The following is a 16,833-nucleotide window of genomic DNA, read 5'->3' as shown; positions in this document are numbered from 1 at the left end:
AAAATGAATTGAAAGGAAGACAGTAGTAACTAAAGTGAACAATATCAACCAAATCAAGGAAATAAGTTGAGTGATAGTTACATATACTAGGACGACATGGAAGTTTATAAGCTGAAATAAACATAAGACAACCTACACATCAAAATCTAAGAGAATTGAATCAGAACTTGTGTAATAATTTGGATCACAAACATTTGAATTTAAAAATTGTATATTTAATTTTAAATTCATTCAATATCAGCCCTACAGACCGTGTAGGGCTTATATTGATGAATTGGCCTATAAAAAAATACTGCAACCAACTTGAAGGCTGTTTTCAACATAGCTGACCTATATATTTCGAACTAGTGACCTACATATTTGATCAACATAAAATGGTAGCACCAACGAACCAGACTTAATTACTACCAAAGTGGGGTATAATCAATTTTTATCGACTTCTACAACATTTGGCGTCCAACAAACTGGCACTATATATTATATAAATTTGAACTTCAACAGTGGCACCACCACCGTGGGTATATATTAACATCAATCTGATCTTCAAGATTTCTTATCAACAAAGTAGGGGTCCATTCTGCTACAATTAAATTGAACCTGAACACAATATCCAGCCTGAGTAAAAATAATGATAAAATGCGTTGTTGCTATAAGCTTTTCAATGTCATACAGGTAAGCTCGATTACTTTTCTCCACTCGTCGGCTGGTGGGGTGGGATTGGAGCAGGGATGGAGACTTTGTTCTCTCCTTAAAAATGACCGAGCCTGCACTACTTTTAGTTCAGAAACATTGTGATATCAATGCTGATGTGTCAATGTTTGAATGAGCATTGGGACATGTAGCAGTGGTGGGATGGTTACTTTTTCATAAAGTTAGGAGCTGAATTTTAAATACTGTAAATAATTAAATATTTAATTTTCTCCAAAATAAAAGTTTGTTTATACCCATTTGCATTGTGTTTTATTTTACATGTGTGACAACAAAAACTAACAATATCCTGTGCATCAGTTTAGTGTTCAACTTTCAAATAGAATAAATGTTTGATGTATATTATAAATTTACACAATTTCACTGGAAGTGGTTATACCACAGTATTAACAGTTTTTATAAATATGTTGTACCTTAAAAAGGAAAATCACAACATCAGTAGTGCATTTGCTATAAATAACTTACGCTCTTCTTACTACAATTCCAAATCTAGCTTTAATAATATCTGGCGTAACCTGTCACCACATTAGGCCAGATATGACAGGTTTTACTGTATAGATAAATTAGACAGGAAAGCGAAGAATTAGATAGAAAATTTTCAAGAAATGTTTTCTGAGTTAAATCAGACTTCAACTTATGCGAAAGGGTGAGGAAACATTGCAGGTAACAACACAGATAAGTTTTTATATTGTTCATAAAAGGATGTGAAAGCAATATTTACACGCAATAAATATTATTTAGCGTTATTATTAAGTTTGTAATAAGCAATAATAATCTGATGTTGCACAAGTTTGGAGTGACGTACAATGCCTAGATTGTTGCCAAGACGAGAGGTCTGCTGCGAGCTGAGACCTGCCAGTGCACCTACACAGCACAAGGACGAGGCGAGTGACGCCATCTGGTGAATCTCAGGATAGCCCTGCATCACCCCGTAGCCATAGCCACCCAGGAACACAGCTCCCGGGATACCGTACAGGTAGTTGTGCTCTGGTGGATCCGTGGGCCTATATATAGCCTTCGTTACCAGAGTCAATACATACATTGCTTATCTCTAATATAATTGTATACGAGTCTGTTGAGACATCCTTCATTATATTAGGACATCACAAATTGTATTTTAAATTTCTAATAAAATGGAATCTTAATGGGAAGTATCTGGCTAAAAAAAAGTATCCATATAAAAAAGCTAAAAGACTATTGTAGCAAAATATCTTGAAAAAACAACTGTGCTAATGTTTATATTTAAAAAATCTGAAGAAATATTTCCAAATTTAATTACCTCTTAAACATATCCAACATTCTCTTGGTGACCAGAAACCCTCCATAAACGTTGATAAAGGAAATAAAAGCAGCCGATGCAGCTAATGCCTAAAAATATACACTTAAATTAGTTTCAGATATAGAAAAAAGACAGCATTTAAGATTATGATGGGTCTTAAGCATGATTTAGGGAAGTGATGTCAAACTTTTCATAACAAGTACTTAATTAGATATTATCTCATAGAAAATAAAAATGTACTTTAAATAATTATTTTTAATATTCATTTGACAACTTAATAATACAGCTAAGAGTAAATTTCTAATATTATAGGAACTGAAACTATGAAAAATAAGCTTTGGGAAGAGTAGGATGGTAGAGAATTCTTATAGGTTATAGGATTTTTTTTTCCTAACTCTGCAGAAAATGTTTGGCTAATGCCAGTTACTGTAACAGATCAATATGGGCTAAATTTAAATTCAAACGGTTTGTGCCAAGAACGGCAAGAGGAAATTGAAAAGAAATACAAGAAGGATGTTTGTCATTCAAGTCGAACATATTGTTTCGGGTTCGAGCCTAAGAGCTGCCGGTTTCCCTCCATTTCCGGTTTGTGAACCCTGTTGTGTAACCCAGCACTTTCTTAGAAAGATCTCAGCGTGATTCCTTCTTCTTGATTTAGGCACCATAAGGGAAGCACGTGTTAGATTTTTACTGTTGCTCTACATGTGATATTGAGTTCTGATTTATAGAATTCTATATAATGGTGATTGACTGTATTGGAATATGTCTAGTATGACGAAGAAGCAATTTGAATTCCAAATTTTTATTTGATTTTAACTGAGACTCCAGAATTTAAATTTGGTGAGCACATGCTGGGTGTATACATATAAAATATTGTGAAACATTGGTAATGGTGAACTAAATGTAATAAATTAACAATTGAATACTGATTTGAATATATTCCAAATTATTTAATTTCCTAGTGAATGAAATGAATTAGCTGAAAATAAACCAATACATGGAGTAAGTCCACTGTTATGAAAAGAGAACTGCAGCAGTGGGAAAGCACGGGTGAGTTTTATTAGAATTAATAGTGAACATTGTTTGACAAACATTAACACGGCCCACACTAACAACAGTGAAGGATTATTAACGAGAATTCAAAAACAGATCTACTGCATTACTTAAGTACCATTACCACCAACAACCTAACCATTTTAACAAGTTTTACAACACTAAGAGTACACTGAATGAGTTACCTGTACGGTGTTGGTAGGGTAGTAGCCCCCACCCATGAGGAGCAGCCCACCCACAGCTGTGATGCCAGAGATGGCATTGGTGACAGACATGAGGGGGGAATGGAGGGCAGGGGTGACCCCCCACACTGTGTGGTAGCCTGCTATAGTGGACAGGGCCAGAGTGGCTGTCATCTGAGTGAACTGAGGGTTGGGAGAAACAGTGCCTAGAGCTACCAGACTGCTCAGACCTAGAAACCCAGAGATCAATAAATCAGAGAGTGGTTCGTAAATAAAGATACAAGAAAACTAAAGAGTGATATTAAACAAATCATGTACCTCCAGTGTAGACAAGAGCATTTTGCATTGTGCTCTTAAAGTAATCCTCTGGAACCACAGCAGTAACCTTGTCAGATTTCTTGGGTGCTGGAGGGGGTGGTGGAGAGACAACAACTGGGTTCTTGGGGGGCCAGACGAGCTGACCTCCCTCCAGCACCAGGCTGCCTCTCACCACGTCGTCCTCTGTGTTGATGTGGAAGTGATCCTTTGTACCTGACAAATTACAAACACAACATTGAATGTCAAATAATTATAGCAAGCATAATTGTACTGATTTTTAGTGCTTTTGTAAGATTATATAATATACTATAATTACTATACTTATTCTACTACTTACTACTATTACTTATAATAGTAATTATTTAAATATAAGAGGTTCTGACATTTTTCTTGCATAACCACAGTCGTTAAAATACTGGTTTAATTATTATGTCCTTAACACTAACTACTTCAACAAAATCTTCAAAGAGAAAAGTCCTTTATTATCTTTTAGTTTGCAACTCAGCTTTTTTCCTCAACTTAATCACATCCAAACCCATATGCTGAACACATTTGCAAAAGAAACGTATGGAGTTCAACAACAGTAAAGGGTAATTGAAATAGCTGAATTTTAGGATCAAGCAGAATTGCAGTCAAGTGAATTGGTTTAATGTCAAAATAATTAATAATAATGTCAAATTTTCTTTCTTTTGATGAATTTATTATTTTCTTTCATTCGCTCTATAAAGAAGTGAACACAGCAAGTTTTGGCCATACTTTCCTCCAAATAGTTGAACTTTCCTATAACCCTGAATTTTGAATCAATTAGATGGGCATTTTACAATTTGATAAAAAAGCCTAGAGTTTTTCATTAGTATTATTTCAATAGATGCAACAAACATTTAAACTCCGTAGGGCAATGGATGAAGAGACTCACCAATGGAGAGCAGGAACTTGGATATGTTGTTGGCGTATAGTGTGGAGCTTTGTGTGGGTAAACGACTGGCCAGATCTGTGAGACCGACATGGGTGACTTCGTTGTATATATACACCTCACCTGGTCGGGTGGTCGCAACGTTACCACCTGTTTCTGCTGCCAGGTCCACAATCACACTACCTGGCTTCATGCTGTCCACATGTTCCTGCACAACATTTCAATAATTTATTTTAAGTACACGTACAAAATAAGTTTACATTAAAGGTTCTCATATAACGGGAAGTCATAATTTAAAATTTGTAGTTGACACATTTTATTCTACCTGACAGATGTTCATTCTGTACTAAAGTCCAGTCTGTTTTGTTTTCTGTATCATGTGCATCAGTTGACTCAGCCTCTCTCCCTTCCAGGTGACTTTTATCATTTAACAATTTCTCCATTGGTGGGCTTCAATCAGCGTTTGTCTTATTTATATTATTTAACCAACATCTTTCCATTTATTAGTGAAAATTCTTATCAATTCCAGTTTTTTTGATAAGACTGCTGCTGTCCGCTTCTTCACTTAGACTATTATACAACGGGATATAAACATATGAATAATGTTAAGTTTGAGTTCTGCAAACAGGTCTCTTGTATAATCCTAGTCAGACATTTTTTTAAAGTGTGCTAAACTGGGATCCATTAGGTAGATACTAGAATTATCATGTGTGAGTTCCTGATTTAATATTTTTAAATAAGTGCCACTCCATGCAATCTGTTAGTTCTTTCTTCTATTCGAGACACAGTTTTGTAGCAACATCATGGTTTGATTTTAATTTACAGTGGTATTTCCACCCCCTTGTACTTGCTTTCACTTCGACTTAAACATAATTCTAGATTCTTTATTTCACCCTGCAATTTACTTATCTTATCTGTTTTTTAAGATTTAAGATCATGATAGTTTTCATTATATTTTTCTTCAGAATTTTTGTAAGGTAAAAGTCACACCTGTTTTCGAACAACTAGATTTCCACTAGAAGAGACATTTATGGAAACTCATTTTTGCATTTAGATACATAGGTCATATTTTTCTTCTAGGGTTTTTAACTGTTTCTGAAGTTCATCTCTTCTAAGAATATCACCATTCCATTGATGGAGGATGTTACCTATTGAAGACACAATGTTTTTAACTGATTTGCTTTTACCAATTTGTCCAATAAGTTTATTTAATTCAGGGTGGAGTAAAATACCAAAATCAGAGGTGAAATTTGAGGTGCTATAATACATTTTCATCCATCTTTGTGTGGATTAATTGTAATCATTTATATCCAGTAGCCCTGTATAAATTAAATTACCAACTGCTGAACCAGTAAGAATGAACGCAAGCAGAATGTAAACATTGCAGACAGCCTATAGAGCAGAAGACAGTGTAGACCAGCAGGCATGAACTTGACCTGTCCCTGCAAGTAACTTATACAACTAAAAGCTACAGCTGGCAGACTGATCACTGCCTGTCATTCTAGTACTGACGTCCTGTCATTTATTGTTTACTGTATTAATTTAAAATTTAATTTTGGCAATCTACAAAAATTACTTTTAATATAAAAGTCATTACATGTAGTGAATGCTTAGTTATGATTCTCTACCATTTCCAGCTATTACAGTTACTGTTTTACTGAAAAAAACGTGTGGTTACCTCATTCATGCATGTGAGTATTTTGAATTTTAGAAACTCTGTGAGCAAAAGATCTCACTCTCTGACATATATTTAATGATTTTAAGACTGATTTGTCATTTTACTTGGCCTCCGAACATTTTAAAGCGATTTTCACTAATAGCAAAATATACAAGCACTAAACATAGAGTTTAAACTCACGATTCATGTATATGTGACAGTGGTGTATAGATGTTAAAGTTTATTTTATAATTTAAGGTAATAGTAGAGGAATTAACTATCTAAAAATGGAATAAATCGATAAGTACAGAAATTCTAATTAGACATACACTTCTATTTCAGTGAATATTTTTAATTAAATTTAGTAAAGTATTATTATGAGTTTCTAAAATAAGATGTTTGAATTAGAGGCAAACAAATATTTTTCCATTCAAAACTGTAAAGTAGTCGCTACACATAAAAGGTGTTCTATAACTAACCAAAGCTTATCAAAGGTTATGCTGTGGATAACAGAGACAGCAGTGATAAGCCAAAAATGACAGTGCAAAGTCTTGTCTCGCCAAGGTCTTATAACTAACTTCTTAATCACACAAATTTCTGCTAGTACTATGCATTGTCACAAATACTTGATAGTTGTTAAAAAATACTATTTGTCCCTATATGTTTAATATTGAACTTCTTCATTTGACATTAAAAACTGTATTAAAATAAAGGCATTTCAAATTACTGTTTAAAAAAGTTACCAGTCAAATTAAATACAAAATATTAAAGTTACTTAATTTTGCATGTACTGAAGATTATTAATTGTTTAAGTAACTTTATAAACTACTAAAAAATAATATAAGTATTTCTAATTACTTAAATGACAAGACACACAGATATTTCTTTATTCTTTCTTCAGTAATTACATTCTTTACAAGTTATTTATTACAATGAATTCTTAATTAACAGATCCATTATATTAACGAATTGTCGTTATTACACTATGCAACAATATTTTTGTAATATCACAATGCAATAAAGTTCTTGATTATTGATTGTATTATCAGATCAATTATTGCATAATGTAGTATGCCTTTCCTGATGATTATTACTGTGCAAGCTTGAACTGCAGGATCAAGCAAATCCTTCAACGTGAATTTAACTTACAGGTCACATAATTATAAATTTTGCCAAAACCTGCCAGACAGCTTCTACAACATAAGATATAATGTTCCATTTTGTAGTTAATAATTGAATAAACAATTTAAATGATTTTAAAACATTTTAAATAAAGCTAAAGGTAATAAGCCAGTTATTTTGGTACCAACATAGGAATTATTAAAGTTCTAGATTATCCCGAATTATATAACTGTTTACAGGTTTGAATGTTGTATTTTCCAAAACTATGTCATGACAGCATACTTTGCTTACTTCCAGTCTGTTTTTAGATATGGTTTGATTTTGTGGGAGGGCTGTAACAGAACTCAGACGATCTTGATTCTCCAAAAAAAAGTGGTTAGTCTTAGTACTGAGCCTAAGTATTATAATGCAGCAGTCAAGGGTGACATGATAGGCATTAGTGCCTAGAATAATAAATAATGTTTAAGGTAAATATTGTATTAAAACATGCAACCAATAACTAATAATAAATAAACAATCAACAGTTAAGTAACAAGCTAGTATAACTAAATACGAAAATAAAAAAAAAAACAATTAACATCAAATCCCAATTAAAACTCCCTATGACGAAGTACTAAAAAAAGTATTCAAACGTGAATCTGACATGCTAAAGTATATGTACACATGGTAAAAAGGATTCATACAAAGAAACATACATTTTCATTTTAAAGTTACTAAAATCAAGATTATCGACATATTTTTAAATTTTGTTGTATATACCTGCTTTGGAGATTGATCTAACTACTTTCATCTGTATTAATAATACTTCACTCAGTTTAGGAAAAAAACCCCAGTAAATCAACCAAACGATATCACAGACTGAAAGAGTGCAAAATAAGTGGTCCTAACATATGCTAAAGGCACAAAGTGAGAAAGCCTAAATAAAATAAAGGGTGTCCTAGTGGTGAGGTGGTTGATGTGTGGAGTCCATATAAACATTTGATCTAATAAATCCCTGAAAAATCAGTAAAACATGTCTAAAGCTATAAATAACACTTTTAGTCTTCTCATGATTTGACAGGAACAGTTGGCTGCAAACCAATCTGAGACAGTATTTAGAGTGTCCTTTACTTGTAAATTTAATATATTAAGATCTAAACCATGCATTAAAAAAATTAGTCATCAGCATATAAATAAGAATCAGTTTGAATGCTACAAGGCATGTCGTTTATGGAAATAAAAAAGGACCAAGGGCAGAGCCTTGAGGTACCCTACAGACCACCTCTCGAATGGATGACTGCTCACCCTTAACAAAAACGTCTATTATGCAAGTAAGATTTGAAAAGGATGCAGACAGCTCCGCCAAGGTCATTGTGAATAATGTATTCAAGAGTATAATGTGATCGACACAATCAAAGGTCTTGCTTAGATCACAAAAGATGACCCAAGCAAAACCCTTGTCTTCAAATATGTCGTAATTTTGGCAACTAAGCCACCAATGACATCAGTGGTACTGTGTGACAACCTAAAATCAAACTAAGAGTCAGTAATCAAACCGCAAGCTTTAAAATAAGTACAAGCTTCAGGTTTTAGAGCATTGCAATCCTTCAATTCGTTCAAGCTTTCTAAAAGAAGCAATAAATTAATAAAATAAAATACCCCTTTAGAATGCTGATGAAAGAATTTCTTAAGATTAAAAAAAATTGTTAATTCATCAATAATCCTAAAAAGACATCTACTTTATAATATAGAGGAAAAATCCAATTTGAATTTAGAATACACAGCATTGATCTTAAACTATCTCATAGAACATTCTATAATTTTGATCCAACAGATAAAGTTGCTCATGAATATTGTTTGGAAGTTAGCTTTCTTTTTAGTTACAATACTGTTTGCACCCCTCATGTTATTCGGTGGATGTTTTTACATGTTGTTGTTTGATGTAACCATAAAAAGCAATATTGTTTGTCATCCAATATGGAGTGCAATAGATTATGTCTAAAGTCATTTCATGTTGAATAAATCCAACATCTGTAGAAACTAATGTTGTACGTACAGATACTAAATAAAATTAACAAATAATTCAGAGAAAATAAATGGGCAACTTTAACATCCAAATTCTGACAAAATCCAAAACTTTTAACATTTTAGCATCTCTACCAATAGGACTGCAGCAATACATTACTTCTAAAATTAATTTATATTTAATTAAATCATATCTGTATAAAACAGTAATGTTTTATGTAGTAGTACCATACGAGGGGGTACCCAAAAAAAACCGGAATTATTTTATAAAAATTATATATTATCAAACTTTTTACAATACGACCTTATCTCCTTCAAAATAATCTCCATTACAACTAATACACTTGTCCCAACGATATTTCCATTGATCAAAACATTTTTTGTAGTCATCTTTAGAAATGGCTGCAAGCTCGAGCTTTGTTTTTTTCTTAACCTCTTCAACGCTGTCAAATCGTTGACCTTTCAAGCCTCTTTTCATGTGTGGAAATAAAAAAAAGTCGCATGGAGCGAGGTCAGGCGAGTAAGGTGTGTGGGGCAGCGGAACCATGCCGTTTTTGGCTAAAAACTGCCTAACTGAGATGGCTGTGTGTGCCGGTGCGTTGTCGTGGTGGAAGAACCAGTCTCCAGTCTGCCACAAATCGGGTCTTTTCTGGCGAACACTGTTGCGCAATCTTCTTAAAATCTTCAAATAAAATGTTTGGTTGACAGTCTGACCTGGAGGAACAAACTCAGAATGAACAATGCCTTTAGCATCAAAAAAGCAAATCAACATGGTTTTGATGTTTGATTTGACTTGCCGACATTTTTTTGGACGAGGTGAAGATGGCGACTTCCATTGGCTTGACTGTTGCTTCGTTTCTGGGTCATAACCATAGCACCATGACTCATCACCAGTAATTACCTTTTCCAGAAAATCGGGATCATTTTCGAGATGTTCTTTCAGAAGGCGGCAAGTTTCAACTCGATGTGCCTTTTGATGATCAGTCAGAAGTCGAGGAACAAATTTGGCAGCAACCCTTTTCAGTCCTAAATCTCCTGTTAAAATTCGCTGAACCGAGCTCCAAGTTAACCCACTACTCTCTGATAGTTCCTCAATTGTCTGTCGACGGTCGGTGAGCACAAGTTCACGAATTTTCTCAACATTTTCGTCCGTTCGAGAGGTTGATGGACGTCCAGAACGAGGTTTGTCTTCAATCGACATGTCACCATTTTTAAATCGAGCGAACCACTCGTAGACCTGAGTTTTCCCCATAGCATCATCTTTGTAAGCTGTATTCAACATTAAAATAGTTTCTGCAGCATTTTTACCAAGTAAAAAACAAAATTTCACAGCTGTACGTTGTTCACTTAAACTTGCCATGACAAAAAACGAAACAAGAACAAAACAGGGTCAGCGAAAACAGTCACTACGAACGAACAGAATGCACTAGGACAACAGAACTGGGGTCACTGAGCTCGCAATGGGTTGTGCGACACACGGCTAGCGGCAGGAATGTGTACTACACGCTGCCGGCTGCCAGCAACACAATTCCGGTTACTTTTGGGTACCCCCTCGTATATATAAATAAAAAATTAGGAGACAATCAGTGCGCAACTGTATCATCAGAAAATTCAGATGACACGCAAAAATATTTCATCAATTTGTCATCTCAATCTGTAATAGATAATGTCTGAAATCATTTCTTGTTGAATGAATCCAATATCTGTAGAAAGAAACTAATGTTGTACAGTACAAATAGCAAATAATATTAACCCTTAAAGCGCTAATTTAAATTACTGTAAAATGCTAAGACATTAAAAAATTTTTTTTTTTTTATTTCCCAATGCTAACTTTTGTTTCATATTCCTTGGTATTACCTTTATAAGAAAAAATAATAAACATGTAATATTACTTATTTTTGAGAATTTTATACACACGAAAACATTTGAAACTTTGAATAAACTACATTGCAGGATAATGTACATAGGAACACTATTTGACAGATTACATTACATTTATACAGGTTATTTATAATGAGTAAATAGTAACTGAAGTGTCTGTATAATTAATTAGTACATAAAAATAAATAAGTTCAGTATAAGATTTTGAAATGTAATAATATGAAATTCAACACAAACTTATTTATACGATAGCCTACAAGGGAAATGAAACAAGTATTGTACTTATAAATCTTATTTATTTAGAATAAATAAACTGGACTTGTATGGTAAAACTGGTATAAAATACAAAACAAATAATTGAAAAAAAAATTAGACATAAAATACCAAAAATGCGCTCAAACTACGTTGTTCGTAGTAAAGTGATAAAAGTTGGAAAATCAGTTCATGTAAAAACAAACTATAACACTATTAGAATAACAATGGACTGATTCAAAACTCATAACAATATAACCAACGTACGACCAACACACACGAAGTTAAAGAGCTGAATGAAACGAACGCGTCTGTAGGTGTATGCCGCGTCACAGGCCATACAAAAAATGGCGGTGATTGCTTTCAACCCAAGTAGATACCATTACAACGTACACCAACGGTGACAAAAGCGTTTTGTCTAGTCTCGACAGTCGAAAGGAACATCGAACTGCTTTCTTATGGAAGTTTTAACAACTAATTCTTCGCCATTTCAAAAGTAAAACTTTTGCGTTTGTATATACGCGAGTAGATATGAATGTGGGGTTCCTGGCTCACTTTTGGGACAGTCAGAAAATCAATGTAAAATACTGTCCATTGAACAATAAAAAAATCTAAGAAATCTAACAGGAAACCACGAATGTAAAATACTGTCCATTGAACCATAAACAAATCTAAGAAATCTAACAGGAAACCACGAATGGAAAATAACCGAATCTATAGCTGTTTTACTGTTCATTGTAGGCTTCTACATTTATAAGCTATTTTAATGAAAAAATCCAGAAATCTCAATGAAAAATCTATAAACGGAAATAATGAAATTTGCTAACAATCACTCGAGAAGTCGGGGAGAATGTGAGTAAAACCGCATTCTTTTCACGAGGTTCTTCATTTACTTTCTCCAAATGTACTATAAAATCATCAAAGATTTCAGGATTAAAATCGTAGTTAAATTCAATGTCTAAATAGTGAAAGATTATAGGTAAAATCTTCTCATAATAAACGTGTGTATTTAAACCTACAAACCTAATGTATTCTTTGAAAAGGAAAATAATTTTGTCAACGGTTCCAAGAGATAAGTAAAAATTTTTGTTCTTTTTTCTAAATTCTGAGACAAATTTTGTTTGCTTCTTATCTCCATATTGTAATTTTCTAAGCAGATTATTCAAATGTGTTAGCTTATTTCGAAATTTCTTAGGTTTAGGTCTTTCATACAAAATTAAATTACAATCTCTACAAACTAATCTTTTATCAATAATTTCTCCTCTATTATAACACTTGTAACAGTTGGCATTATACTCTTCCATTTTTACAAAAAGAATAAATGGAAGCTATGGAACTAAGTCTGCCGAGATATAAATTTTTCAGCGCAAATGTTTATGTTTATATTTCAACTACCGAGATAAAAAGAAATGATTTTATTTTATTATTCAACTATTTAGGATATTTTGTCTATGATTACAAAGATTATTACGGAAGAAATCGAGATTTTTCATCAGCGAAAGAGTATATTTTTAAAGTTTTAGAAGGAATGAAAGAGAACAATATGAACATCATTAACTACTGAATTTCTCTAATATCGTTCTTAATCACATCATAGGCTAAAAATTTCTCAGAAACCACAACCACATAACAAATCGCGTTTGTAACAGCATTTTGAAAATCCATATTGATAATTATATCGTTCTTTGAACTAGAAATATTTGTCAAACTCTTTGTTGTATCAATGACATAAATAGGTCTATTCGCTAAAAATTCTTTAGGATTGTAATACATTTCCATATTTTTGTAGTAAACTTTCTTAAAATCTTGATACATCTGATACATGATTCTGAAAAGACCACCGGAAATGTTTAAATTTTGTAATTCATCTGGATAATAAGAACCATTCAATTTTACTCTGATATTTTTCACATTCAAACTATCGAACTTTGAAGGATTTTTTTCTTGATTATTCTGTCTATCTGTTTGAAAACCAATGATAATGAACTTGGGATTGAAGATATTTCTATAAATATTTGTGATATCGAACGAATAACTTGTTCCGGAAATACCTTTTTGCTCAATACATTGCCAATCTAGAAAATTAAACGTGATGTTTTGAGATTTTATAATTTCATCAATCAACTGAATTTTACTCGTGGTTTTGTAATCAATCATCGGAACTCTAATGAAAAACTCGTTAATTGTAATTTTGCCATCAACAGGCATAACATTTCCAGTTGCAGTCTTCAGAATCACATCATCGTCTTCTGCTCTTATAAAACTTAGATAAAATCCTCCTTTATAGATCGGAATAGTAACATTTTCAAAAAATCCTAAGCCGAAATGTGCTAAATCACCGACCGCTTCAAATTGTCCAAATTTAAAAGTTGATTCAAAACTGTTTGAAAATACATCACTTTTGGAATAACAAATAGTTCCTTTAATTGTGCTTAATTGACCACAGTTTTCGACTTCTTCTATCAATTTATTGTGTTTTCTTACTTCAATCTTAGAAAATAAAAACGGTATAAAATTATCGATTAATCTAACATTATCAGTTCCAAGATATGCTTGACCATCTTGTTTTGTTAAAGTTCCAGAAATATAAAACTGGAAGTTAGACGAGCAAAAATTATCTCCAAAATCAATATTAAACTCAGTTCTTTTATTCGGTTCATTCAAATGTTGTTTACTAATTGGATAGAAATTTTTAAACTCCGCCCTTTCAATATCGCCTGAATACTTTTTGTAGTCCACCATTTAATAAGATAAAATTTAGAAATTTTAAACATCATGTATAAGTCGATAAGAAAAGATTTTAGTCATTTTTTAATGATCTACTTCGTCATATTCAGGATTCTGTTCCTTAAATTTTGCGATCTCGGTCACATATTTCAATAAAATCTGCACAGGATAGTAACCGCTATCTATAATATTGTTCCAATCAACTGTATCTTTATTTTCATCCAAAAACTTTATACTCAAGTGTTGATAGAGGCAAAGAACAGACATATGATCTTTTAATTGATAATGTATATTTTCTTGAATGAACTCTGGGGACAGATTTTGATATTTTGCAATGTTATACCAATTCAATTTGTTTACGTATAATCTCATCATATCTTCGGATAATTCATATTTTTGAGAAATATCATCCCAATGTTCTTTTTTCAAATCTCTTTCGTGTTGCATTATAAAAAGATCGAAAGCACTGTAATGTCCCGCCATCTCTATTTATTAAGAAAAAATTTCAAGTTTTTATAAATTGGCTCTTTTTAGCGTTACATTCAGCACATTTTCCAGAAATTCTCTTAACTCCATTGATATTTGCATAGTATTTTATATCATTTGTTTCAGTTTTTGCCTTACACCTCACACAGTATATGAGCGCCATTTATATAAGGAAATTTTATCATGCATAAAACCCTACACGAATACCTATTTCAGTAAGATCTTCCTCCATATTATTAAGTTTTTCTTGTAATTTTTGAAATTTGACAGCATAAGAATCATTGTATTCAACAAATTTATGACCAATATTCTCAAAAGTTTTCGTAGCATCTAAACTAAACTTATCAAAAGACTCTTTAAAATTAGTAAGTTTTTCATTAATTTCACCAACATCGTCTACTGATCTTCTATTTCTGGCTTCTAACTTGTCATAGACTTCTGTTGTAAAATCTTTAACATGCTGTTTATGATTCTCATAATTTTGTTTTAGTTCATTAAACATTTTAATAGGATCTTCTAATTGAATCATTACAACAACATCAAATGGATTAATTCCTTTACTAACACCGCTAATTCTTTTTCCTTTAAAATCTAAGGCATTTTTAACATTCGGATCATGTAAATCAACAATATCGATGTTTTCTGATAATTTTAGAGGTTTTAAAATTTGTTCTTTAACAACAACATCATGTTTGTCAATACCAGGTCGAACACCGACAATTCTTTTTTTATTAGCCAAACTAACATAATTCTTTTCAACTTTGATCGCTTCAGTAATTTTATCAGCTTTTTCGATATGAGACATTAAATTGGTAAATAATTTTTTTACACCATCATCAACTTCTTTTTCCAATGTTTTTATTTTATCAGCAACTTCATTTGAACTCATGAAATTTGCAAGTTTGTTATCATATTCTGCTTTAAAATCTTCAATCTCGATAGCAAACATATCTGAATCTGGAAGGTTTTGTAATAAATTTTCTAACTTGTTATCAAACTCATTTCTCAAACTATCAAAATTCAAACTATTATCTACATTTTGAATAATTTGTGTACCAAATACGTCAAAAATATTTTGTGAATCCATATTTATTAAGCAATAATTTGTTAACAACTTCTTTAAAATCTTTACCATTACTCAGTTCATTCAAAACAAAAACACATAAATGACCACAAATTGGGGGATCTTTATAGTCTTGAATCTGAGAGTCATTGTAGTAGACGCTTGATTTTTTCAAATATTTGATCAATTCTATAGGTGGTTTGTCCTCAATTCTTCCATACGAATCAAAATAACATGCATTCTTATCATTTTTATAATAACAAACCCAATGCGTTCCACTCCCCAAAATCGAGTCTAAATTCACAATTCCACATTCGAATTTCTTAACTTTTTCAGGTAACGTATCTCTCATGAAAATTCCTCTAAAATGTTTAATGTTTTTGCAGAGTTCTTCCAATTCCCCGAATGTTAAAGGTTTAAATTTTTTTTAATGTTTGTTTTCACGTAATTCAAAGTTTTTTCATCTAATCCAGATCCTGTAACATCTTCCAACTCTTTATCTAACCAATTTAAAATGTTTCGAACAATAGGAATCACATCTTTTTTAACGATTGGAGCAGCTTTACGAACATAAGGAACAACATTTTTAACAACTGGAATATTTTCTCCAAAATCTAATAAATCTTTCAAAAGTCCACCATTTTTAAGTTCTTTCAACTGATTATAAGAAAATTCTATTCTGGTTCCTTTATTGTTTTTCTTATGTTTTTCGAGTTTATTGTATTGTCTATTTGTTAAAAATATCTTATCTTCGCCATTTTTTAGTTGATCTATTTTAAATTGAATACTAACGGGTATTTTTTTCTTAAAAGCGGATTTTATTTTTTCTTTCTGATTTTTGCTGAAATTTACGTTCACCTCCATTTATATAGTTAAAATTTCAAGTTCTCTTCAATTCCCATTCCTAGTTTTCTCTTCAAAAACATTGCTCCAACTGTTGGAAGTGCAACAAATCTTTCACCTAAACTAGCATCTTTTGATAAAAATCTATCCATTGCCTTATCTTGCAAAACTTTATCTGCTATATGTCTGGAATTTGTGTCACTATGTTTTGCATAAAAAATATCGTGTTCCATAGCAGCTTGATCTAATTTATTTATACCAGGATCTCCTCTTTGTAGTCTTTTTTCGAGTTTTGTGCCAGGCCCCAGATACTGATAAGTTGGTACGTGTAATTCAAAAGGTAAA

The 16,833-nt window shown here is 32.2% G+C and overlaps 1 protein-coding gene across 2 annotated transcripts in view; it reads right to left on the bottom strand.

Annotated features, from left to right (window-relative positions):
* The window catches only part of LOC124359919 (NAD(P) transhydrogenase, mitochondrial-like), a 71,994-nt gene that overhangs the window by 14,860 nt on the left and 40,301 nt on the right, over positions 1–16,833 (bottom strand). For both annotated transcript variants that reach the window (XM_046813053.1, XM_046813054.1), the window contains exons 8-12: positions 4,457–4,661; positions 3,541–3,753; positions 3,226–3,452; positions 1,988–2,076; positions 1,514–1,712 (exon numbers count right to left, since the gene is read on the bottom strand). In XM_046813053.1, the coding sequence (XP_046669009.1) occupies positions 1,514–1,712; positions 1,988–2,076; positions 3,226–3,452; positions 3,541–3,753; positions 4,457–4,661 (933 nt within the window). The remainder of the gene's footprint in view (positions 1–1,513; positions 1,713–1,987; positions 2,077–3,225; positions 3,453–3,540; positions 3,754–4,456; positions 4,662–16,833) is intronic.

This window comes from Homalodisca vitripennis, chromosome 4 (assembly GCF_021130785.1).
Source record: "Homalodisca vitripennis isolate AUS2020 chromosome 4, UT_GWSS_2.1, whole genome shotgun sequence".
Lineage (NCBI taxonomy): Eukaryota > Metazoa > Arthropoda > Insecta > Hemiptera > Cicadellidae > Homalodisca > Homalodisca vitripennis.
The sequence above is the reverse complement of the archived record's forward strand: the minus strand, read 5'-3'. Positions and strand labels throughout refer to the sequence as shown.